Here is a 24,712-nt window from a genome sequence, read left to right as displayed (position 1 = left end):
TTTTTATTGTGATTTCCATTTGTATATTTGTCCATATCGGGATCCAGTAGGAATGGTGACTTCCTGTTTCCAGACACCTGATTGGTCAGGAGGCGGGCCTTTCATACGTTTTGATCCGATACCCTGAATTTAACCTGCTCCGGAGCAGGTTAGCCGTGCAGCATAAATTACCATGGTGATCTACCCCGGTAAGAAGTGAACCACCTTCGTGAGACTGAAAATCCAGGGTTAAACCTGAAGTTACCTCGCTAACCCCAAATCCTGCTTCGTAGTCCAGGCCCCTGAACTGTGTAGCCTGCTGATCGCATCTATCACACTGTGAGCTCTTGCTACAACTGATATTACATAATCGGGGGGGGGGGGGGGGGGGACGATTTACACTCGTGGCATTAAGTGACTTATGCAAAGCTAAGGATTGCCTCTCCCCTTCACTCCTATAAAGTGTGTCGGGGGGCACCCCGAAGTGTGACATCAATCACAGCAGGAGACACCATATTATGTCAAAAGTTATTCCCAAATCTCAAATCCTCAAATGTTAGGTAAATAAAATACCATAAATTGGAAGTACAAAAAGGGTAAGGTTGAAGCCCAACATGTCAAAAGGTTAATTAGGCCTATAAAACATATACAACAGATATTTCTGGTCCTCAGTTTTGATTGGCTGAGACACATCTGAAAAGCACACCTGTAGCCTATCTGTGAGCTGTGTCGCTTAGCAGCCACTTTGTTTAGCTACTGTTCAAAAACTATAGGCTATTCCTTGTGAGAAGAAGAATATTTTATCGTTATTATCAATCAAAAATACAAAATCATTTGAACCTTGCCAAACAACACCTCGTAGCTGGTCTTAAGTCACTGCAAAGCGCTTCCTTTCAGGGTTTATGGTAATTTGAGAGGGTGTAGGCTACCGGAGAGAAAAGGTTTGAAAAACCAGTGTAGCAGGAAGCACCAATAGTCACCTATTCATAATTGCTGGGTAAGAAAAAATGTGGATTAGCCTACCTGAAACCGGAGGAAGTTTGGAAGCGGGGAAAGATTTGTACCCCCTCTCTTTCTTCTGTTTTTTGGTCAATATTGCAAGCTGACCCTCCCTGCGGCGTTGCTATATTGCCAAGCCCCGCCCACTCCTGGAGTCATAAAATCTCACTGGAATCCACTGTGTCCATCTAATTTCACACTCTCTCTCCCTCCCTCCCTCTTTCTTTCTCTAGCTACTGCAATTTTATTAGCATTAGTGGACAAGCAGCAGGAGTGCACGAACAGAGCAGTGAGTGTGTGTGTGTGTGCATTAGGTAACAGTCAAGCCTGGTCCCATTGTGGTGTAATAATGAGAGCTTTGTTAGACTCCAGAGGCCCCAACTGAGAGAGAAAGAGAGAGAGAGATTTGTGGGGTTCAGTTCAGGCAGAGTGAACTCCACCAGGAGCAACAGGGTGGGAGGGAGAACGCCTTTAGACCAGGATTCGGATTTCTCCAATTAAAGGTACATCATGACATGAGTTCTCAGAAGAGTTCAGACATTGAGCATATTACTGTCCCAAGGCCATCAATTAGATTATTGAACAGAAAGCTGCTAATACATACAGTCCATAATTCCCTTGTGGATTCATCAATTTTATAGTTTCATATTCTTGGTCCGGCGTATCACCTGGTCAAGATAGATAGATCGCCTTTATTGGCCACGAGTGGAAATTTGTTTTGATCGGGTCTAGAGCTGCAACGATTAATCGATTAATCGATTAGTTGTCAACTATTCAATTAATCACCAACTATTTTGATAATCGATTAATCGGTTTGAGTAATTTTTTAAGAAAAATAAGTCAAAATTCTCTGATTCCAGCTTCTTAAATGTGAATATTTTCTGGTTTCTTTACTCCTCTATGACAGTAAACTGAATATCTTTGGGTTGTGGACAAAACAAGACATTTGAGGACGTCTTGGGCTTTGGGAAACACTGATCGACATTTTTCATCATTTTCTGACATTTTATAGACCAAACAACGATTAATCGAGAAAATAATCAACAGATTCATCGACAATGAAAATAATTGTTAGTTGCAGCCCTAATCGGGTCAGGCACACATCATCAAGCAACATCTCAACATCAAAACAAGACAAGATAACATCACATAAATAAATACACTTTAAAAAAAGAAATGTTGACTATGTACACAGTTAACACACAGTGTTCAGTTCGAAGTCCCTTTGGATGGTGGGGGAGTTAAAAAAAAGGGGGGCTTGCTCCGATTTCAACAGTCTGCTGTCAAGGTTTGTTCCGAGGTACTTGAACCTGCAGTGCTTACTCTCTCCACAAGCATCAGCTGTGGGAGAGGGTCTGCCTTCCTCCTGAAATCAATGAGGTGCTCCTTTGTCTTCCTCACATACAGTTGGAGAAAGTGCTCCTCACACCAGCGGTGCAGCCTCTCTGCCTCCCCCTCAAAGTGGGCGGCACTGTTGGAGGTATCAACCAGAGCAGTGTCATCAGCAAACTTAACTGCCATGCTCACACTGTCTGAGCCCCTCAGGTCATTTGTGTATATTGAGAGCAGGACGGGAGAGATAACTGTTCCCTGGGGGGGCGCCAGTGGATGTGAGTAAGACAGGAGATGTTGATCGGTTTACGTTGACATACTGTCCTCTTTTGAGGAGGAAGTCCATTATCCACAGAATAGGGTAGGGGTCCACCTGGAGCTCCTGCAGGTTGGTGCAGAATGTGAGGCTGCATACAGTTGAAAGCTGAGGAGAAATCCAGGAACAGAATTCTGGTGTAAGAATGTGGCTTCTCCAATTGAGGGTATGTGGTGTGCAACACAGACATCACTGCATCGTCCACAGAGCGGTTCTGTCTGTATACAAACTGCAATGGGTCAAGGGAAGGGCCCGCCTGTGTTGTAAGGCCAGATAGCACTAGGCGCTCTAGGAATTTGATCATGACTGATGTTAGAGCCATAGTTGCCATAGATGTTATAGATGTTAGAGCCGATAGTTGTTGGGTTCCTGGGGTCTCAGGTACATGTGCTCCAGGTGGAGGTTGTGGCCATGGAGCCACGTACTGTACCTCCCCTCCTTCACCATGTCCTCCAGCCGGATCCACGCTGCCAGGAGTCCTGCTCAAGGTGGTGGAGCTAGAACTGGGCAGTCCAGCTGTTCAGAAAGCTGCTCAGTAAGTATTGCTAGTCTTTAATGTCCAGAACCACAGCCAGACCACCCCTGCCCATGTCCAAACATTCCCTGCTGGCCCATTGCCAGGTCTGGGTGTGGTGTGAGAGGAACTGGAACTGGAAGGGGAAACTGGAGTTGTGTGCCCTTTAGAAGCTGGCCTTGCTCTGTCAGGGACATCAGGATCTCCTGGTGGATGGTGTCCAGTCGTTTTCTCCTCCCTTGGACGTTACTTTAACTTTCAATTCAAGGGAAAAAAGGAAAACCACCAAAATTACAGTTATGTTGTTTTAATCAGATTCTTGGCCATTCTCAGTGAACTCTGCAGGCAGACTCCCTTGTCTTTATGCGATGAGTAAGAAAAAGCTGCTGCTCTACAGGCCAGAGGCCCAGATATGCCATAATATGCCAAGTATAGACTTGTCAAAACATACTTACTGCTGCTATCAAGGAAAAATGTGCTTCTACTAAGTAGTGATTGGGGGTTGTGCACATTTACACAGTCAAGATGTTTTTCAATTTCAATACACTGGTAGAAATGAGTAGCCTTTTGTTGTTACGTCAGTTATGCTGGTTATTATGTCCAAATAGAACTGAAAAAAGTCTGAGATATTTATATTTGAGATTTGACATTGTTTATGATACACAAGGATGATAACATGGATGGATCTTGGACCTGAAGCAAAACAATTTCCATCCACCCCTGACACTGTGTTGTCTGTGTTGTGATACTATATAAAACCTCCTTGGTTATATTATGTTTTGTAGTGTAAGTCGTGTTTTATCTCCAGGGCAATGCTGCTACTGCTTGCATGCTCCTGGTGTACTCAGTAGCTCATTACAAGGCAGAGGGCCTGTGTTCCTATATTACTCACAGCTGTATTGTAGACCTTCTGTACAGTTTGAAGATGACTGAATATACAGCGCTGTGCACTCGCTGGAAGATGCACATTTGGCAGCTTTGTGTTAGACTGTTAATGTATTTGATTAAATGCATGTGTGATGCAGTGAAGTGCAAGCATCCTTGTCAGCGGTCTTACCTTTGCACTGAGCTTTATGTGACAACTGAACATCTACATAACTGCAAAGGGTCCCCACAGTTTTCACTGATGAAATTCCCATGACTCCTCCATGACCTCTTTTCAAATTTCCATGACCAAATTTTAATGAGACTGTATTAAAAAGTAACAATAAACTACACTAACTTTAAGCATTATTTTGTTTTTAACTCTAAAATCAGAGATTATATTATTTGAACTAAACAGTCAACAAAAAACAGCCAGAAACCATCATTATTTTCCTTCAGCAGGGAGGGCTTGACTGTTTCGGAGCCAGCCACAGCTTTTTAAAAAAAATCATTAGGCCTGGAAAATACTACTTTAAAATTCCATGACTTTTCCAGGTTTTCCTAGACTGTGGGAAGCCTGAACCCAGTAGGAAGACTGATGTGCTGTCAGTCAAGGTCAGGTGAATTCCCTCCTTCCAGTTTTCCTTCCCTGTGTCTCTGTGATGCTCCCCTCTCCTCCACAAGTCTATCTTCATTGTTCTGTACCTCCCCTCCCTACCTCTTCTCTCCTCCTCCCTGCCATCCCACCCTCCTTCTTCTTTTCATTGGGGCTAGTGCTTTTGTTTGGATTGTGAAGGTGTTTTGGAAACCAAATTCTCTCTCTATTATCTTCTCTGCCTCCCTTTTCTTCAGAACTTCTTTTAATTCTTTTGATTCCTTCCCTCCCAGGAGGCAAATGTGTTTTCTAGTTATAGTCGTTCGCTCCAGGAGTTCGGCCAGTTTCTGTCAAGTGTAATAGTAGAAGTGTGGGACAGAAGAGCAGTGTGGGAACTACAAGCGGTGCGTTTCATTAGTCGTTTCAACCGGCCCTCGTTGACTTCCCCTCGGCTGAATCCCTTCCTCCATCTTAAGTGCTGTTCCATTACTCTGATAACTCAAGGGAACTTTCTGAGCTGGGCCCTTTAAGGGCAGAGGGAGCGAGTCAACAAAGACGTAAGCGGCGTTCGGAATGGTTCACTCATTCCCTCACTCACTATTCCCCATGTAGTGTTTATCATATAGTGAACTATATGGGCAACGACCAAACGAAATTTCGGACACTACAGTAAATATCATTGCGTCAAAAAAATGCGCTGGATATTGGTGTGACGCACCGGGACGCGCCAAGCATCACGTAAACAAACCAAGCATCATGACAGCAGGTTGAAATGGACTAAGGTCGTATTGATTTTGACACGTTTTGAACATTAAATTATAAATAAATTGTTGAAATTCTAATCATGTGCAAGTGTGGTTTTGTCAACTTTGGTGCTGTCTGCTAATGGCAGCAAGCTGTTTTGGTTTGGTAAACAAGCTTGTGAGCTAATGACTAGCACAAGCTTTCATATCACCTCCTGTCCTGTATTGGTGGATAAAGTAGTCAGCTGACCTGTAACGATGATTCCTGCAGTTTTGCTGCTCTTGGTTCAAAACGGAGAAAACTCGACTGAGGTGTCTGATACATCTTTTGTTTTTTGTTTGTTTATTTTAAGGATCCCCATTAGCTGAATGCCTTGGCAATCAGCTAGTCTTCCTGGGGTCCACACCTTACATACAATATATTACACTACATTACATGTAAAACATCCAATTTAATCAATTTACATTAATGAAATACTAAACTTATGTATATGTAAAATTTAAACAAAAAAAAGAAAATAATGAAGAAAGATTGAAAAAAGGAATTACATTCAGTCATTTCAGTTCAATATTGGGTACACTGTAGCCTACATACATTAAAAGTAGAATACTAAAATCAATATATTGAAAATATTTTTATTTTAAAAGAAAAAAGACAAGGAAAAGATTACACTACTTGTGGAAACACACAATATTGTAAACACATGCACAAGTATACCTTCTACTTTTTCCCACTCATCTACAGGCCAGCAGATGCCTCTGCATGTCCTTTTTAAAGGATAATTTATTTTTAATTAAACGAATTTTGAAAGGTAAACTATTCCAGTATGTTATGGCTCTGTAAATGACAGTTTTTTGCGATGAGTTAGTTCTTAGACTGGGAACCACAATATGACCATTACTGGCAAATCTGGTGTTGTGTTTATGTGTGTTATTGCAATAAATTATTTGGTCAAATAAAAATACGGGTTTTTTTAAGTTAATAATACGTTGATTTGCCAACCCTGTCAACCGGTAAATAGACCAGTTTCTATTAGCTAACATGTTAGCTAGCTGCTGCTTCTTCTTCGGTAAGACACGATCACATTGCATTGTGGTATACAGGAGAAATTGCTGTACACTGTCTGTTCACTACAATTTGTCAACTCATCTGCAATATTTCATTACTCATTGTTCTTTGTAATTTTTATTATTTATTCTTATTATTAATTATTAGGCCTGCTTAAGGGCAAGTGCGTTCCATTTCAAATATTCTGCCCCTCTGCTCTGCAAGTGGCCACTCGCGTTACGTATGGTGCTACGTATTACCAAGTACCAAGGGGAAGTGAAGGAGGGCTGGTTAAATGACTAATGAAACGCAGCAACAGTGTGGCAAACCAGGGGAAAGAGCCACACAGCCAGAGACAGAGCCACAGTGAACCTGCAGAGACACTTCATCACCAGGGACAGCTCCGCAGGCTTAACTGAGACCAAACACAGAGACTTTTCACGTTGGTCTGACATCTACTGGTTAAAAGCATGCTATTGCACTGCTATTGGCTTATCTTGGTTACCTGTGATGTAGGTTACCCGTTTTGTCATGGTTCCTCATGGATCAGGCAATAGCAACCAAGATCAGCCAACAGCAGATTGCAATTGCAATAAAATGTCAGTCCAACCTGGAAAGTAGTTTCTGTGTTTCTGTGGCGATTTTGGACCTACTGTATATATAATTTGTCTCTGACATACCTGTAGTACTTGGACCCACAGAGAATACTGACTCCAGAGTCAGCCGTTGGTTGAAACAGCGAGCTCCGTTGCTAGGCCCCTTGCTGCTTACACCCTTTTTTTAGCTAAAAAAAAAAGGGTGTAAATGACATCTTTTCAAGTCAACTTGTGATCTCGGGGCTTCCGGAGACTTGGATTATGCCGGAGGAGCTGTATGGAGCCGTTTTATGCTTTTTTTCGGTTGTTTTTTTACGTTTTAAGACAAGTCCCCAGCAACTTTGGTTGTTTAGGACAGTGGTTCCCAACCTTTTTCTTAAGGGACCCCTATTTTACCATTGTATACACTGACGACCCCCACTGCCCCCCACCCACATACAATTACAAAAAAGGGGAAAAAGTAGCCTACTTCTTTTGAAATATCTTTATGTATATTTCATTATATTCATTGCATAAAAAACAATAACAGCACAGAACAATTAACTGTACAATTAACCTAAATAGTGAACTTAATACCTGCAGGAAGTTTGTGTAAAATTAGCAATTTGTATAAAATTCTGAACAGATTATTTCCTGTGGATATTGCAATGTATCAGACGATTTTTCCTTATATTTTATATGTCTGTATTATGATTTTCTTTTAGCGCTTGGCCATTTTTCCATCAGATCTTTGTTTTTACTATGTACTTACAGGACCAGGTAATTTAGCCGGCTGGCTCTGCTATCTTAGCTCTGTGAATACTGCTGGTGTTCACGTCTACACATGAGATTTTTTTTTAAGTTTATATCTTTATTTTTTTTTTTCTAAATAAATAAACTTCTAAAATAACCCTTAAATTTAGTTGTCTTCTTCACAGAAATGAATTAAATGCTGAGACATGTATATTTTATATATATAAAAATTCTTACACCCTTAAAATCAAGAGGGCTTCGCGACCCCCCCGTGGAGCTTTGGCGCCCCTAGTGGGGGTCGGGAGCCCCAGGTTGGGAACCACTGGTTTAGGAGAATGCTGCAATGCTGTTTTGCTGTGAAGCTCCAGGACTGTTTTGTGGACTAAGAAACTTCACTCGACTGTCCATCAACATGGGGGTGAGTAGATAATGACTGAATTTTCATTTTTGGGTGAACTATTCCTTTAAATGGCACATTTTTAGATAAAAGGTTTTGAGTTAAACCAGTGTTTTTCAACATCTGGGTCAGGAAAAATGAATAGGTGGTAGGAAGGTCAAATTATTCTGGAGAAAATTAGATGTTATGGGCTATATTACCAAATTCTTCTCAAGTCTCTTTAATGTTCTAAACACAATTAATTAAATACACCTGGCTTGTTACACTGGAGATGTTAGGGTGAACACAAGGGAAAGGAAGGCTGCAAGCTGAAATCCTGGCCTGCTTGGAAACTATTGATCTTCTTTCCCTCAACAAATATGAGGGGTTTAATCTCTTATTGGTTCACTGGAGCTGTTCAGTGGCCAACAGAAGACTGTGGTTGGATCAGGCAGCTGATTCAGGTGTGAATGCATGAATGTGAAGCACACCATTGCTGATAAAGAGCATGCATCAGGCTTTAAGACGGAAAAAATTTAGCAATCCAGTTCTTGTCTTCTCAAACCAAAACCACTCAACACAACACTATCTGGTCAATCAAGACTCTGAACAGCCAAAATTTACAATAGAAAGACATTTATTAGTTGCATGTCAAAATCACAGACACTCACATCAAATGAGGCCAAAGTGCAGAGTATCCACGACTCCGCTCCTGTGCCCTCATCTCATTCATACTGTGGGCCTCATTCAATCTCCAATACCATTTACCTAATAATAGAAAAACAAGATATAAAGTTTCCTCAGCATAGTGGTGATATTTTAAATGCTTGCTGTATTTACTGGTATATGAATAAACTGATAAATTGAGGCCCATTGGTCAAAGGATATAGCCAGTGTCATCCATTTGTTAAAAATCCACTCAGTCTAGCTCACTACTGAATCTAAGCACACATGCTGGCTCATTTGGACAACAGATAGAAAAGAAATATAAGTTATTGTACACTTAATTCATTTGTGATCATTCAGTTTCCATCTGGGAGTGCTACAAAATGCACCTTTTCACAAAACAAAACATGTCAACACAACCTGGGTAAGCCAATCATACTACAGTTTTAACTGGTGGACTGAACACGAACTTAGTTTTACCCTGAGTACATATTTTCTGTTATGGGTCCATACAAGACAACAGGCTGTATTATGGCAAAAATGTGCCAATGTCCATTTTCTAAAGAATAGACTGACAAAAACAAATTGGTGGAAGAGCTGGTTAGCTTGCCAGTTGGTGCAGTTTTAAACAGGTCCAACTATCCAATATCAAACAACAAGCAGTTTGTAGTATACTTTGGAGTTGTACGGTGATACTTAGACTGCTATGGCATCAGGGGTAAAATTCTGGCATGTGGCAACCCGAGTCCAGGCCAAGACTATCTGAGGCTTATTCCAGGCTGTGGGGTTTTATTTAGTTGCTGTGGACCAGAGTGACGAAGAGAAACAGCGAGCAGAGCGAGATGGCTCCAGTCAGCACGGCTTTCACCAACAGCGCTGTCCAGCTGCCCAGCAGGAAGACGTGGACAAATAACCTGAAGAGACATACACAGAGAGGTGGAGAGAAATGGAATGCATATTAAACATTTTACATTGTACATTATATGTATTATTATTTTCAGCATGTTTGTGTGTGTATGTATACACGTATATGTGTGTCTCTGTGCACGTGTCCACATTACTCAATGAGAAACCCCTGTAGATACACAGGCCACTGTTATTGTGTCTCTCTGTGGACTGTATGCAGTATGTCTGTGTGTGTTTATGTGGCTGTCTAAACATGGGAGTGTGTGTGTACGACTTACTCCATTAGGAAGGCCTTGTAGACACACAGGCCCAGCAGCACGGTAACAGGTAGCCTGAAGCTCTTGGGAAGGTCATACCGTGTAAACATCCATACCACCGCTGCCATGGCGATATAATGGACCTACACACAGAGAGAAAGGTGGAATAAGAAGAGAATGAAAATGTTTAAAGTCCATCTTTATCTAAACAGGCAGACAAGAGCATATTAATCCATAACGTATTCATTTTGTTATCTTTTCTTCATTCAACACACAACAATCTTGACCATTGCTTTCAATGAGGAATGCGAACAATTTGAACTGTTGCCCCTCAATTGCCAAAAGTGCCAATACAGAGACAGACACAAGGTCCTGGTAAAGAAAACGCAGAGGAAGATTCAAAATGAGAGGAGTGAGTGAATAAATGAGAAGAGAACAGGTACTCACCAGACTTATGTTAGAGTCAAAACTCATCTGGATGTATTTCCAGTCAAACTCTATCCCTCTGGCTCCTACCCACAGAGGAAGACACCTGGAGACACAGCAACGCAACACACACACACATGCATGAGATCATGTCCAATGCCATTCAACGCTTAGATATACAGTATAATGATATACAATAATTTGATTAGATGAACCAATATGTTTACTTTGCACTAAATGATCCCTTCTAGAAACTACAGGCAGAAAGTTTAGTTTATAGATAAAATGAACTTAAGTATTTCAGTATTCAGGTTAAAGTGAGGTTAAAGATTGTCAATTCATTTTCAGTACATTTATTTCATCCATAATGAATAGTTGAAGAACTAGATTACTGCTTACCGGGACATGACCAGTTCAGCTGTTGCCCAGCCCATGGCAGCCACCATGATCTTGTACTCTCCTTTACCGGCATTACGAGACATCACAAGATGGAGGCCCAACAGGTCTGCTAGGTCCACTGTTGCCTTCATGAATTCCTGGAATACACACACACAAAAAAAGTGATATAGACAGTGGTGGGTACATATGTAGATGTATCATTACTGCATTTTTGTAAATTACAAGACGCTGCAATTTTCTTTTTGTTATGATGGAAAGCTTTTTTGGTATTCTACAGGATACCTGGCCTACAAATCAAGTTGCACTTTGGACAAAATCTTTTAATTTACTCAAACAAAGCAAACACTAAGCACTGGGATCTCAGATTACCCCCTCAAAATGAATTTGGATATATATATTCTTTTTCCAAATGTTTAAAGTGTTGACAATCTTGAAAATCTGCTGACATTTTTTAACTACGTCTCTCAAATTACAAAATGCGACTGAATCAATCTTTCCGATATTTTGTTACTACGATGCAGTCCCACCACTCACCCCTACAAAGTCGTAAACTCCAGCTCCTCCTTCCCAGGTGGGGAAGAATGTGGCCAGGAACAGCATCTGAAACACAGAGAGACCAAGGAACTCTGCTTACATGCTCCAACACATAGGGAAGCTCATGACATTTCAATTCCTGTTGGTCGTCGCTATTTCGTCTTGTATTCCAGGTGCTTTAGCCTTGCAAAACAGGTGAGATCTTGAGGTCATCACGGGGCTGGGAATAAGGTGTGCCTGGCAAAAACTCTAAAAAGTCCTATCTGCTTTGGAGGTGGATCTTCAGGGATGCTTCTGTTGCACACAGCAAAATGCTAAACAACAATGGTGGCTAGGAAGTGATGGTTCATGATTATGGATTTCTACAGGCCACTACTGGTTTTAAGAGTGACACAAGCCAATTATGATTAATCAGCAATTGCTAGGGAGTTCACTCACCTTACATAGCTGGACAAACAGGTAGGTTGCTCCAGCCTGGACACACCTCCAGAATGCATTATACTCTGAACTGAGGGTTGAACACACACACACACACACACACACACACACACACACACAGTTAACTAGCCGGACTGTACACAGGGGCACAGCATGAGGCAGTCCCTCCAAAAATTTGCAATACAAATACACAGTACAATACAAGCACTACCCCACTACCGTCCAACCCACACACACATTGCACAGTTATAAGAGGATTGTCTGGACCCCCTCCCAAACCTGACATTACAAAGCAGATTAAAAACAAAGACTCTTTAGTCTCTGGGTGTATGGCTCTACAACACAGGAATAGGCCTCCATACTATGAATGTACTATGAATGAGGAATAGAGTCTTGTCTCAAGATAACATAGTCCGTGTTAACTTCAGCAGGTAGTACAGCACAGTACTTTATACTCTAATCTTTCCTCCACAACGTATTTACTGTACATGAATGGATGGATGGAGTTCATACATTATAAGCAGCCATACATTACAACTCATGATGTCATTGCAGCGTCACATTTCTCAAAGTCCAACAAACACTTACAGTCCGCTGCATTTGTATGTGATGAAGTAGGGGAAATATGCCAAGGCAAAGCAGTTCCCAAAGTGAAACAGTGTCATGATGTCTGGTAACCAACAGCAATGGGCGATTCGGCACTCTGTAACAGACATGACAGGACTGCAGTCAACACAGACCAGGCGTTCTTCACACTTTCCAATCCAGGATCCAAACTGAGTAAATGTAGTCTTCCAACCTGAAGCAAAGGCTCTTTAAAAACACTATGATTCCCACCATCAACAGGTGTGCGACCCATGTTTACCAATGACAAAACCTGGTTTATGCTAGTTTGAGAATATAGTACACTAATCAGAATATATTATGACATAACAATATATTTAATATCTGCTACATAATTATTGAACTTTAATGGGCAGTTATTCACAGCGTTTAAACATGTGCTTTAAGACATATAGATACACACACACGCGTAAATGATATACCATCAAACACTACGTAGGCTAACGTTATTGGCGATGTTACCATATTTGCCTTTAACAAATCTGTAGAAAACAGAGCAAAATATTTTGAACCTCGTCTTTGAAAGGGGCCTTATAAAGCAGTGTAATTAAATTCATAAAGGGATAACCTAGCTACAAGCTGAAATCTCGTCACCTGTCATTTAGCTGACGTTAGCTCGCCAGTGCTGTGCTAGCTATCGAGACTTGACAGTAACCGTTTATGTTTGACGATCAATATCTTGACGGGTTAACCACATAATGACCAAATATCATTTCAACCAGGTGGATATCGGACCTGTAAAATGTTACCTTTTAGAACATTATTTTCACTACTTACGTTGTAAGAAACGGCTGAAAAGCTGAGCTGCTCACTCGCTGAATGACAAACGGAAATGGATATTGCCCCACCCTGAAATGGCTCCGACGACGATAGGAACCTTGCAATAGTTCCACGGAATGCTGTATTCGAGTGTGTGTGTGTGTGTGTGTGTGTGTGTGTGTGTGTGTGTGTGTGTGTGTGTGTGTGTGTGTGTGTGTGTGTGTGTGTGTGTGTGTGTGTGTGTGTGTGTGTGTGTGTGTGTGTGTGATTTTATTTTAGGCTACTTTAATCTTTTAATTTGTCTACTGCACTGGATCACTGAATTTTCATGGACTGTGGGACTGAAGAATCAACGTGAACCCTCTTTGACTGAACGTAAATTATATTGTAGGCCTATCTGCTCTGAGCTTTTCAAGTCTTTCTCTAACAGATGATAAATTCAGGGTTGGTGTTTGCTGGTGTATTTTTCTCATGGATAACTGGCCAAACATAGACGACACAATGTCATGTTGAGATATTTCCAGTGCAGCTAATGGAGTTTGATTGCAGAAAATTGTTCAGCTATCTAAAACAGTATCTTCAACAGTCAACCTCAGATTTTGGTGTCAGTGCCTCAGAATCAAAGAGCAATGGGCTTCTTTCTGGACTGGATTTTGCACTGACATCCAACAATCATACAGGGAGAAATCCATCATGGAAGATACAGAAGAGATACCAATTTCTCTACTGACAGTAGCCTCAATAGACCATAATACAATGCAGCCACAAGACATGTTTCACATTGCATGAGGGCTTTGTCTTGCTCTCTTGCTCTTACTATAGCTATCCTCATCACTATTGCTGTTGCGCTCTTCACCTACATGTAAAACCAACGGCTGGATGCAACAAGTTACAGTTACACTTTTCACCCTCCCTTATCCACTCCTTGTCTTTGTGCTGAAAATCATACTTGCTTTACTTCACTATTCAGAGAACTGCATTTACCACTGCAGTGCACTTCTCTCTGTGCTGCATGCTAATAAATAACCTTTTGGAAGAAGAACACAGAGATCAGTTTGAATTCTTTTATTGTTAGTTTTATAAGTTTATAAGTTTTCTCTATCACCTTTCTCTCTGTAGTAAATCCTACCTCCATACAATTCTGAATGTCTGATCTCCTGATTTCACAAATGAGCAGCCTTCCACTTTCCAGCAGTTCAACAATATCTTGTTGTGTGCTTTCAACTCAATAATAAACACAAAACAAATAATGATTGCCACAAAATATGAGCATTGAATATATGACGGGTAGGTAGTCTTCAATGAAGTATCAATACAACAAACAAACAATGATTAACATATGAACATTGAATATCTGACTGAATTGAGCAATTATGATAATTCAAACACACTATGATTAGTACAGAATATGAGCATATATCTCAATCCTATTGGATTTTAATAATACCAAAATAATATGCAGTAAAGACCCCTCAGTCTGTGACAACCTACAGACAAAAAAGGGTATAAATAGCGGAGGGTTAACAAGCTTCAAGCATCACCTCTTGTCTCACTGGCTGTACGAGTAAAATTCTGTCTCTCTGGCAGGAGAAAATTCTTTTTGTAGCAGATGAAGTTCCTTCTCTCCCTGCAGTCCCTGGTCCCCCGGTGGCCTCTCTGGTCCTTGGACAGGGTTCCACAGTGCTGCCGCGGGGCCGGGCAGAGCGGCAGGTTCCAATACCTCAGCGGCTCTCCGTTCACCCACAGCCACCTGCCAGCCAGGAAGCGAAGGCCGGTCCAAACCTGAGAGAAAAAAGGCAAGCTAGACAGGTAAAACATTTCCCCCAAAGTGTCATTATCTCTGTATTTTCAGTTTTGCAATGGACTCTTTTATATGTGATGTGTTCAGCTTCACTTCAGTCTTGCTTATTTGAGGAGATGATAGCTTAAAGAGTAACTGTAAACCGATATTTAGAACTATTTATTTAGTTATGATTATGAAATACAACAATGGCAGTCATATTGTCCACATTTGGACACAAATGTGCCAGTGCCGTAATTATCTCACTAAACCTGACTCAATCCGCCCTCAAGCGGTTAAAATTAGCAGCCGGTTTTCAATTGGAGATGCAGTAAAAAGAAAATGTACCACCCTCAGTTTAAAGGTAGATTTGAGACATCCCGTTCCTCTTCTCACCAACCCAGTCCAACCCCAAACCCTCCTCCACTCCCCCACCTCCCTCCAGAGGGCCCACGTCTTGGCCAAAGAAATTTGTTGTTTCAGCTATAGTTTTCAGCAACATTTTTGTTTCAGCTATTTTACTTTGGGTAGTAAACTTGATGAGGTTGTCAGCACTTTTTGATATAATGAAGACACAACAATGATGGATTATGAAGTTAGGTGAAATTTGTTTGTGCTGTCATTGGATGGTAATTTGCAGATTCATTTATGAGATTAATGTATTGTTAAGTGTAAATCACATTTAGACACATTAGAGACAGACAGGAAAGATTGTGTGAGAGAGAAAGGAGGATGACATGCAGCAAAGGTCCTGGGTCAGATCCAAACCTAGGACATTACATTTCACATGGTAAACGCCTTAGACCACTGCGCCACTAGGACACCCTGCATTATGCTATTCTTAATGTACTAATTCTGCTCAGGGGCAGCCTCGTTGTACTGGGGCAGCTCCCAGGTGTGAATGTGTGTCACCGCATAAATGTGAAGCCTGGTAGAGGTACAAAAGAGCATGCATGCTCAGCAAAACCTGAAAAAGGCAAGGTGAGTAGTAAAACATTTTTCTTACAATTCAGTCCATTCGAATTGTAAATATACTGCAATCCATTTGTGCATGTTAGAACAATCAATGAAAACTATTTAAAATTAAATTGCAGAAAAAATAAAATTTACTTAGATTAGAAAAAAGGCAAACATGCTTTTGTTCTAAAAGTTAGGAATGCACATTATGTTAGGAGCAAGGTTAGAATTATGTTTAATTTGGTTACTGTAGGTTTATGATCAGCTTGGTTGACAAATGTAACTGTGTGGCATTTTAGTTAAATAACCAAATGACAACACTCTCAAACTATAATATGACCCCCCCATCCTCAAACCTCATTGGTCGTGGCCCCCTGGATCCTCTCTCTGGCGTAGGTGCGGTCGTTCCTAGTCTGCAGGCTTACCAGGTCGTACAGGTGGTTGCCATGAGTTTTGCTGCCAGCCATGGCCCTGCAGTGCTCCAGGGCCTCCTCCCACGTCTTGTTCTCCTTCACCAGGACCAGGTTGTCACCATCGCAGACAAATCTAAAATACTTAGAGCACGAATTGCTGTACCACAGTTTAGTGCCGAGTTCAAAAGTGCCACAGTCTCTGTCAGCTGGATGTCCTGGTGCCCAATTTGTGTAGTTCACTGTCTCTTGTCCAGACCACCTCCAGATCTTAGCCTCTCTGTACAGTCCAATCCAGCCACTTTCATTGAATTGCTGTGTGTTCATCTCTGTGATGGTAGCTAGGTCAGTCTGCTTCTGCTGACAGTGCTTTTTAGCATTGTACCAGGACCATAACATTTTATGATGGTGTAGTTTGTCCCCGTTAGAGCAGTAGAAATGGTTTCTTTTAGAACATTTATGAGCATACCACATTTGATCCTCCACTAAGGCACAGAGGCTACTCTGCTCTCCCTCTGCCCAGTGACTACTCTGCGAGACGTCTTCTCCTGGGCTCCCTCCTTTGCTGCAAAAAAACAAGAACACAAGAAACAAGCTTAGCAACTGACTTTAATCTTGCTTATATTTCAAGTCAAATCATCTTAGTGCAATTGCTGATAATTTTGCTGGTTTCCATTCAATTATCAGTGAAATTCACTTCAATTTAACCATGGAAATGTAACTGTTTCAATAAAGTTGCTTGGAAGACGTGATGCCTTATATCAAGTCTCTCATTTCAAACAGGATTCTCACTTTGCTCTAGTCCACCTCCAGACTGAGTCGCTCCCAGGGCCTCTGTGAAGACCAATCCAGACACGACTGACCTCGGTGTGCTCCAAGCTAGCAGCCAGTTGGTCTCCGTCCTCTGCTCCCCTGAGAGTAACCAAGTCAAAGAATTTCTTCTGGCAGAACTGTTGAGCTTCTGTCCAGTTCATCTTCTCACCCAAATAGTAAAATCTGGTCAGCACAGATGCCTCCAAGGAGAGAGCGGCAATGAGCAGGAAGGAGAGGGGGAGTACAGGGCAGCTCTTGCCCACCATGACTAATCTTCAGTTCAAGTAAAGTGGGTTAGAGTCGGCTGTTGTTGGAAGTTATGCGGTGCTGTAATGTCAGCCAGGTTAGTATGAGGTGTGGTCAGTAGTTGGTGATCAGCTGTCTTTCACCGTTTTTTTTTTTTATTCCTACGGCAACTACCTACCTGGCCACTCCCACCTAGACACACCTGGCCAGATCAGGGTGACCAGTTCAATCTCTCCACACACTCTCTATAGCCTACCAGGAGCTGGGTGGAGCATTAGTCTCATGTCCACTCTCATCTCCAAACGTGATTTTATAAATATTCACTTCTTTAAGTCACATATAAAAAATCAATTCCATGTGACAATAGCATGCATTGGAAACACCATTTTCACCTGTTCATCATGTGAAAAGGTTAGCTAACAGGTTTAGGCAAGTAAAGCAACTTTTGTTAAAGTTAGGGTTACAGTTAGGCACGTAAAACAACTTTGGTCAAGGTTAAGATTATAGGCTTATGTTTAAGCAGCTAAAATAATTTGGTTAAGTTTAGGGAAAGATTTTGGTCATGGTTATAAGTAAAACTTTAGCTAAAAGTTAAAACTTCACTCACAGTTTGAACTCTTATTGGTATGAGTTGTGAATTGATCCCAGGTTGTTGAATTTGAAGGTAGGTGTATACACCGTCCCTATTTCAATGTCAGTGTAGAATCTATCTCTAGGATTGGTTCACAGGAGATTGAGCATCACCATGGTACATTGATAAGAATGTAGGAGGGACAACTGATGTTTCCATTTAAGCCATTTATTGCCACTATGCACACATGTAGAGCAATAGGAGATGATGAGGCTTGACGGTTATGGTTTTCTATAAATGATAAACAGAAAAACACAAGAATTACAATACAGTTAACCAATGTATAATATCACACTTAACAATTAGGTACCTAACAATGAATATTAGTACTCTAACCAAGGGGGTGAGGGGTAGGCCTACCACTGCTGAAATTATAGAGTACTACATAACAGAGAAACATTCATTCAACAATTACATAACATAAGAGATTCAACATTCCAAATTAGGTTATAAGGATTCTTGCATTTCCTTAAGAGCTACAATTAATAAATCATGCGCACTGCACACTTACACACAATATTATATCTGTAGTCTCAAGGCAAACAGGCAAGGTGACGATTATAGCATTTACCAATATATACTGGTCAAGCATTCAATCACATCCAATCTACAAATAACCATTAAAGTACAACAACATATGAAGAAAGTAGTAAACTCACTTTACCACACACAACCATAGGTGTGTATCTGAATCACAGGGACTGAGGGCCCTCACATGTGGTTCGTGTTGCTGCCAGCCAGAACAAAGGAAATGGGCGGGATATATAGAGTAGGCCATTTTGCATTTTAAGACATTGGGCCTCATGCAAGAACATTTTCGTATTCTTATCTTAAATTTCTCGTACTTTTTTCGTGAGGTGGACTCGTATGAGTGTGCCACATCAGATTCACCAAACGCTCGTATCTTCAGAAAACACTCGTAAATGACCTGCATAAACATGATGAATTCCACCTGTTCTAAATGAACGCGCGTTCATGAGAATTGTTAATTTGCATAATTGACGCCCCAATAATGCCATATAAGGTTAGGGGTCCGGCCCATATGTCGGGAAGCCTCATTCATAAAACTGACACAGAAGACTAAGAAGAAGTCTACCAGCTCTGAGACTGAAGTCCTGCTATCAGAAATAAGTCAACCAAAGCATATAATATTTAATATAATTCAATAGTGGTATCAAAGGCCCTGCTAAAGCCAAGGAATGGGGAAAAATAACTTGTGCTGTTAATGCAGTATTGTCTGTTGTGCGTTCCCACACGAAAAACTACTATAGTATTCCTATACATTTTAGATGAATACTAAATAAATATCCCAACAAAGCTATAATTCCCTATAGGAATATTATAGTGATACTACAGAAGACAAAATACCATGATAAAGACACTATAAACTCACTATTGAGTACCACAGACACTCTAAGTCCCTATCGGAGTATTATAGGAATATCATAGGACTAGTGATTTGTCGCTAGGGCACCGTCACAGAAATAAAAAAAAAGAAATGGCTTGAAATGAATTAGATGCAAAAAGCAAAGCGATCCATGACTGCAACAGGAGGGCCAGGAGGAACAGACAGATGAAAGAATAGGCCTATACGTGCCATAATTGGTGATAGCAGTGTCAGGTGTCCAGCGATGTCGCCCTGGACAGCGACTTGCACCTCAACCTGGTAAGACCTAAAGCCATTTCTCTTTTTAAAGTTTAGATTCACTTGCACCCACATTAACGTTATCAACTGGAGTAAAATAGCCTAGAAATCAGGTTTATCTCCCTCTATAATGTATTTCCCCCAATACAATCTAACCTTGCCTTTGTCTCATCTGAGTGTTTGTCAAATAACCTGGCAAATTAGTGTTTTTTGTTTTGTCTTTGTATTGAGCACACTTACAGGCTACTATGTAACCCACATGGATACTTATGAGATTTTATGCGGCTCTGGTAAAATATATTACGCAACACCTTCTTTTGGAAAAGCCATCAGTGCTCCCTTGCTATTTTTCCTGTGACTATAACCACTGTACTGGTTAATCTCAACATGATTATACATTACTTTACAGTGTCATTTATATATTCAAACTCAACATTTCTTCAAAGTGACAGAGATACAATCCATTAGTCAACAACAAAGTTTTTTTTTTTGCTTTGGAGAACGGCAGGTTGATTGTGCGTGACTCGTACGACAGGTCTGGACCACTCGTACATTTTGTTCGTACCTAAGAGAAAATTGTAAATACGAGAAAATTGGTGAATGCGGCAAGTTCTCTTAAATCGCTCGTACGAGTGATTTAAGAACGAATCTGTGCGTACGAGTGGTTCTTGCATGAGGCCCATTGTGCTCATTTCACAAAATTTCAGGAGATCACCTAAAGAGCAAGTTGGCCTACAGCTCGACTATGTCCTACATGCACATCATACAAACATTTATCATTTCATAGGTTCCCCACTGAAACACATTGGAACCAAATGGATCTCAAGAATCTGAAGGTATACAGGCTCACATTTTAATATATTTGTCCCATTATTGTTAGCTCAAAGGAAGAAATAGCTCGCTCAACTCCACACTCTTGTTTTGTCTTTAGGGTGCAGACTCTTGTGCATATAGATAAAAAAAAAGAGGGATGTCCGCACAACCAAATGAATTACAAAAGTTTATTATACGCACAGCAGCAAGCTGAGAACCGAATGCATTTCAGCGCTAAGCCTTCATCAGCATTTCCAGCATTGTTAGCTACCAGAGTCTAGCCTTGGTAGCTAGTAGTAAGCTAACTAACTAACTTCCATAGTAAACTCTGCCAGTTGTGTGTATTGTTCCCGAGCTTGCTAACTAATTTGATAAAGGTCTATCTGAAGTCTTTGTGTTGAAGTAACTTTAGCTTTATGTGCAAATCTTCCAAGTGCTGTGTGAACATAGGCGTATCGGCGGGGGGGACGGGGAGATGTGTCCCCCCCAATGTTCAAAGTAGGCAAAAATGTCGCTCCCAATAAAATTGATGGTTCACATGCGGCATCTTTTGCGCGGGCAAATCCATTATTTCCAATGTGCAGTCAATGAGGCCAAATTCATGCGCCAGGTCATCATTCATTCAGTTTGTTTGTGATGCGGGACATTCACTATCGAAACCACCATGTCATCAATCACCAAGCATGTCAATCATATCCCAACCTCATCCCAAACTGGACTCTGGAAGATGTCTTAAATTAACATTTTGACTAGTCATAATGTAATTAGAGATATCTGAAATTAGCATTTCGGTTGGTCATAATGTAATGAGAAATATATGTTAATTTACAATATCTCTCATAGCATTATGACTAGCCAAAATGCAAGATATTCCAGATATCTGTAATGAGAACTACTGTAACTGGAACTACCACTAGGCCTATACTGCTGCAGCAGCTGTAGCAGCAGCAGCAGCAGCAGCAGTGTTGTTGCTTGCCAGTACTGACTACGACCACCTGGCTTAACGGTACTGCTGCAGCAGCAGGAGCAGCACCCAGCACATTCCCCAGAGCCCCTAAACCTCTTACTGTGGACTTTGACAAGGGCCTACAACCCTATAAGATAAGATAAGATAAGATAAGATAAGATAAGATAAGATAAGATAGAACTCTATTAATAGGGATAGGTAGGGATATTAGCCACTACACTAATGACAAGCTGTTTGGACTGGGTGGCGGGTTTGCTTCAGCAGGAGGTGAACCGCGTCTCTTCGTGCTAACCACCAGCTCTTCAACGAACCACAATCGCTAACTGCCAGACCACACCTTTGGAGCGGCAGGTTGGCTTCAGCGAGATGCGAACTGCACCTTCGTACCAAACACCAGCTCTTGCGATTGCGATCATTTGAAAGCTTGTTTTCACAGGGTCCTCATTTCTCTCAGAAACACATTTCAGTGAACTTTTAACTTAATATAAGAGAAAGTTTCCAAACACGGCCATCAAGCCAATAGCTACTGGTCTGAAATGAGGACCATGTAGAAAGATTCCGAAAGAGAGACTCTTGCCGTGGTCCAAGCAACAGCTGTACCAGCACCCAGGGGAGCTTCATACCTTACCATCGTAAGGTATGAAGCTGAAGACCTCAAGCAGGGCCTTTTATGCCCTGAGCTGCTGTGACCAAACACATCAGAATTCTGATTGTGATGTCATCAGTGCAGCTGAGACAGGCTCTGATTGGTAGAGCAGAGTCCAGCTCCATCCAATGATGTCATAATCGGTTAGAATGGTGAAGGTTGGTGGAGGGGAAATAGCTAGCCAAGCCACCGATTGAATGGCAAAAATTAGTTTGGATTATTTGAAATGATATTTACCCCATTATGTAGAACTTTATTTCTATTTGGAGTAGGCTTGTAGATGCATGGTCAAACTTTTCAAGATGAATGGATATAAAATAAGTCAAAATGTATGTGCAATTGGATGTCACATGCTTCTTACGTAGGTAGGTGTGTGTGTGTGTGTGTGTGTCTGTGTGTGTGTGTGTGTATGTGTGTGTGATATAGACCTAAATGTTGTCTAACAGCCTTGAAGCATAAACACACTGCCAAGCCTGCAGCCTGTCCAGCTGCACAGGAATGAAAGTGACGAACAACTCAGAGAAATTAGATAAATTGTGTGGCTGAGTTCAGAAAATCAATAAAACATCATAAATGTATATGAACAGAGTTAAGCTGTCCAAGTAGTCCATTTTGTCCAACAATGTCTGATAGGAAATAATTGCAACATTTAGGTGAAGAATTCCCTGTATCCCTGTCAAAAAACTGAGCTTTCTGTCAATAGTTGTGTTCTATTTGGATAGGAACTATTTTTTTTGTGTTTTTTTTTGTACAATTTTTTCAAGATAACATACTGACATACTGACTATACTGTGAGTGTCGTATGAGTGTCGTGGTTTGCAAAACAACGTTTATCATAGTTTTCAGAGACTGTTGCGTATGCCCCTAGGTTTCTATTGCAGTAGAGTGAGAGGGGGCTGCCCGGTGTTACCAGAGGGATGAAGCAGGCGGCTAACGAATTTATGGTTTCTGACGGAAAACATGTTATTTGGGCGCAGGTTTCAAAATACCGAACTATTCCTTTAAAGGCAAATAAAAAGGAACAACAAGAGAAAAAACAAACAAGAAAAAAACAAAGTGGATTCAAATCCAGTCATGCGTTGTGCAGCGAGAGGCTCTGTTCCTCTGCCTCCTGAAAAGCCATTCAAATCGTCCACATTCAAAACTGTCCAGTCTCCATGCTTGGATGGGGAAATCAGGCTACAGGGAAATGACTGGATTTGAATCTTCTTTGCCAGCAGGTGCTGATTACATTGTCCTTGTGCTGTCCTCTGTCTACCTTACCAGTGGTGTTGGTATGTATTATCCATGAAGACAACATGCATATATGCTTTCAAATAATAGTAGAGATGAAGAGCAAAGTTACCTTGGTTCCGAACTTCAACACAATAGAAATTGTACAGATTTGACTTTGTGTGAACAAGACTTTATTATTTCTCTTCTGATACCTTTTAACCATACAGCAGATCTAATGTAGTTAGTTAGTTTATTTGTTTATTTGTAAGGGACAAGTACAGAGAAACATTGACAGTTGCAGAAGCAGCGTCCGATGTACTGTACATGTGTATATAGCCGAAGCTAATTTCCAACACTAGTCCCTTGATGGGCATTGATGGGTCAAGCAACCATTAAAATTACATGTTGCAGTTTAAAATCAGTGCATATATTAATAAGCAAGATAGCATTGATAGTTCAAGCAATCACGTGCATATAGTAATAAAACAAGAGCAGCAACCATCCATGACAACACACAAACTAACATACAAACAGACAAATAAAACAAAACAAACATTGAAACAAAGAAAACAAAACCAAACAAAACACAAAACATTTTTTTTACCAAATAAAACAAAACAAGACAAATAAAACAAAACAAATCACAAAACATTTTTAGCATGAACTCAAATACACAAATAATGACTAGTTGGTGTCATGGTTACAGTTCTGGCCAAGTTTTAACCAGGACTTGACTGTTGTAGAAAACGTTTTAAAATCCTGAATCTGCTTTGAACTGGCAGGCAGGGAATTCCAGAGGGTTGTGCCGTTAATTGAGAATGCAGTTTGTGCAAAGGAAGTCTTACAGTGTCTAACTCTACAGTTTCCTTCTGATGTATTTCGGGTGTTAATGGCAGTATAGTGAAGTCTAGTTATGAAAGTGTTGAAGATGGGTGGAGCTAGATGGTGAAGACACTTAAATGTAAGTGTGAGGTTGGAGTAATTAATGAAATTGTCAAAACTGAGAAAATGATACTTTTTTAAAATATTGCAATGATGAAATCTCAGTGGTTTCTTGGCCAAAACTTTGATAGCTTGGTTATAAAGGGATGTTAGTGGTTTAATGGCGGAGGCTGATGCCTGAGACCAAGAAGTTATGCAGTGTGGGAGATGAGAAAAAATCATTGCATGCATAAATGATAGAGCTGTATGAAATGGTAAGCAATGTCTGATTTGCCCAAAGGTTTGAAGAGTGGCCCTAACAGTTCTACCTAGCTTTTTTATGTGTTCGTCAAACCTTAGCTGGGGGTCCAAAACTATTCCAAGATACTTATACTCCTGTAATGCCTCTAGTTCATTATCTTTTATCCTCACTTTAAAAGTGTAATATGTAGTGTAAGTGTAATATGATATAATTCCTTCTATAGACAATATTGGACGGTGCAGGAATCGGTGCACTCACATCACGTCTGAAATATTACAGTGATTCTTGAGAACTAGGACAAAA

At 40.8% G+C, this 24,712-nt stretch overlaps 2 protein-coding genes across 3 annotated transcripts; both read right to left on the bottom strand.

Moving 5' to 3' along the window:
* Positions 1 to 8,732: 8,732 nt before the first annotated feature.
* tmem147 (transmembrane protein 147) lies at positions 8,733 to 13,187 on the bottom strand. Its single transcript, XM_071525609.1, has 8 exons — positions 13,122 to 13,187; positions 12,309 to 12,423; positions 11,721 to 11,790; positions 11,283 to 11,348; positions 10,749 to 10,885; positions 10,371 to 10,455; positions 9,945 to 10,066; positions 8,733 to 9,674 (listed from the first exon to the last, which is right to left on the bottom strand). Exons 2-8 carry the CDS (start codon positions 12,383 to 12,385, stop codon positions 9,554 to 9,556), a joined length of 678 nt encoding a protein of 225 aa, XP_071381710.1. The 5' UTR covers positions 12,386 to 12,423; positions 13,122 to 13,187; the 3' UTR covers positions 8,733 to 9,553.
* A 1,017-nt stretch (positions 13,188 to 14,204) lies between these two features.
* LOC139649256 (macrophage mannose receptor 1-like) lies at positions 14,205 to 17,333 on the bottom strand. Of its 2 annotated transcripts, none has more exons than XM_071525612.1 (3): positions 17,043 to 17,333; positions 16,197 to 16,815; positions 14,205 to 14,885 (listed from the first exon to the last, which is right to left on the bottom strand). In XM_071525612.1, the coding sequence occupies exons 1-3, from the start codon at positions 17,327 to 17,329 to the stop codon at positions 14,634 to 14,636; spliced, it is 1,158 nt and encodes a 385-aa protein (XP_071381713.1). In that variant the 5' UTR covers positions 17,330 to 17,333; the 3' UTR covers positions 14,205 to 14,633. The 2 variants fall into 2 exon arrangements, with proteins under 2 accessions (XP_071381713.1, XP_071381714.1); XM_071525613.1 differs by having other exon boundaries at positions 16,266 to 16,815.
* Positions 17,334 to 24,712: the final 7,379 nt, after the last annotated feature.

The sequence above is a fragment of the Centroberyx affinis genome, unplaced genomic scaffold, assembly GCF_046629955.1.
Source record: "Centroberyx affinis isolate AG114_WGS23_722 - 3 ecotype Tasmania unplaced genomic scaffold, CSIRO-AGI_Caff_v1 ptg001306l_1, whole genome shotgun sequence".
Classification (NCBI taxonomy): domain Eukaryota; kingdom Metazoa; phylum Chordata; class Actinopteri; order Beryciformes; family Berycidae; genus Centroberyx; species Centroberyx affinis.
This window is presented reverse-complemented; position numbering and strand designations above follow the sequence as displayed.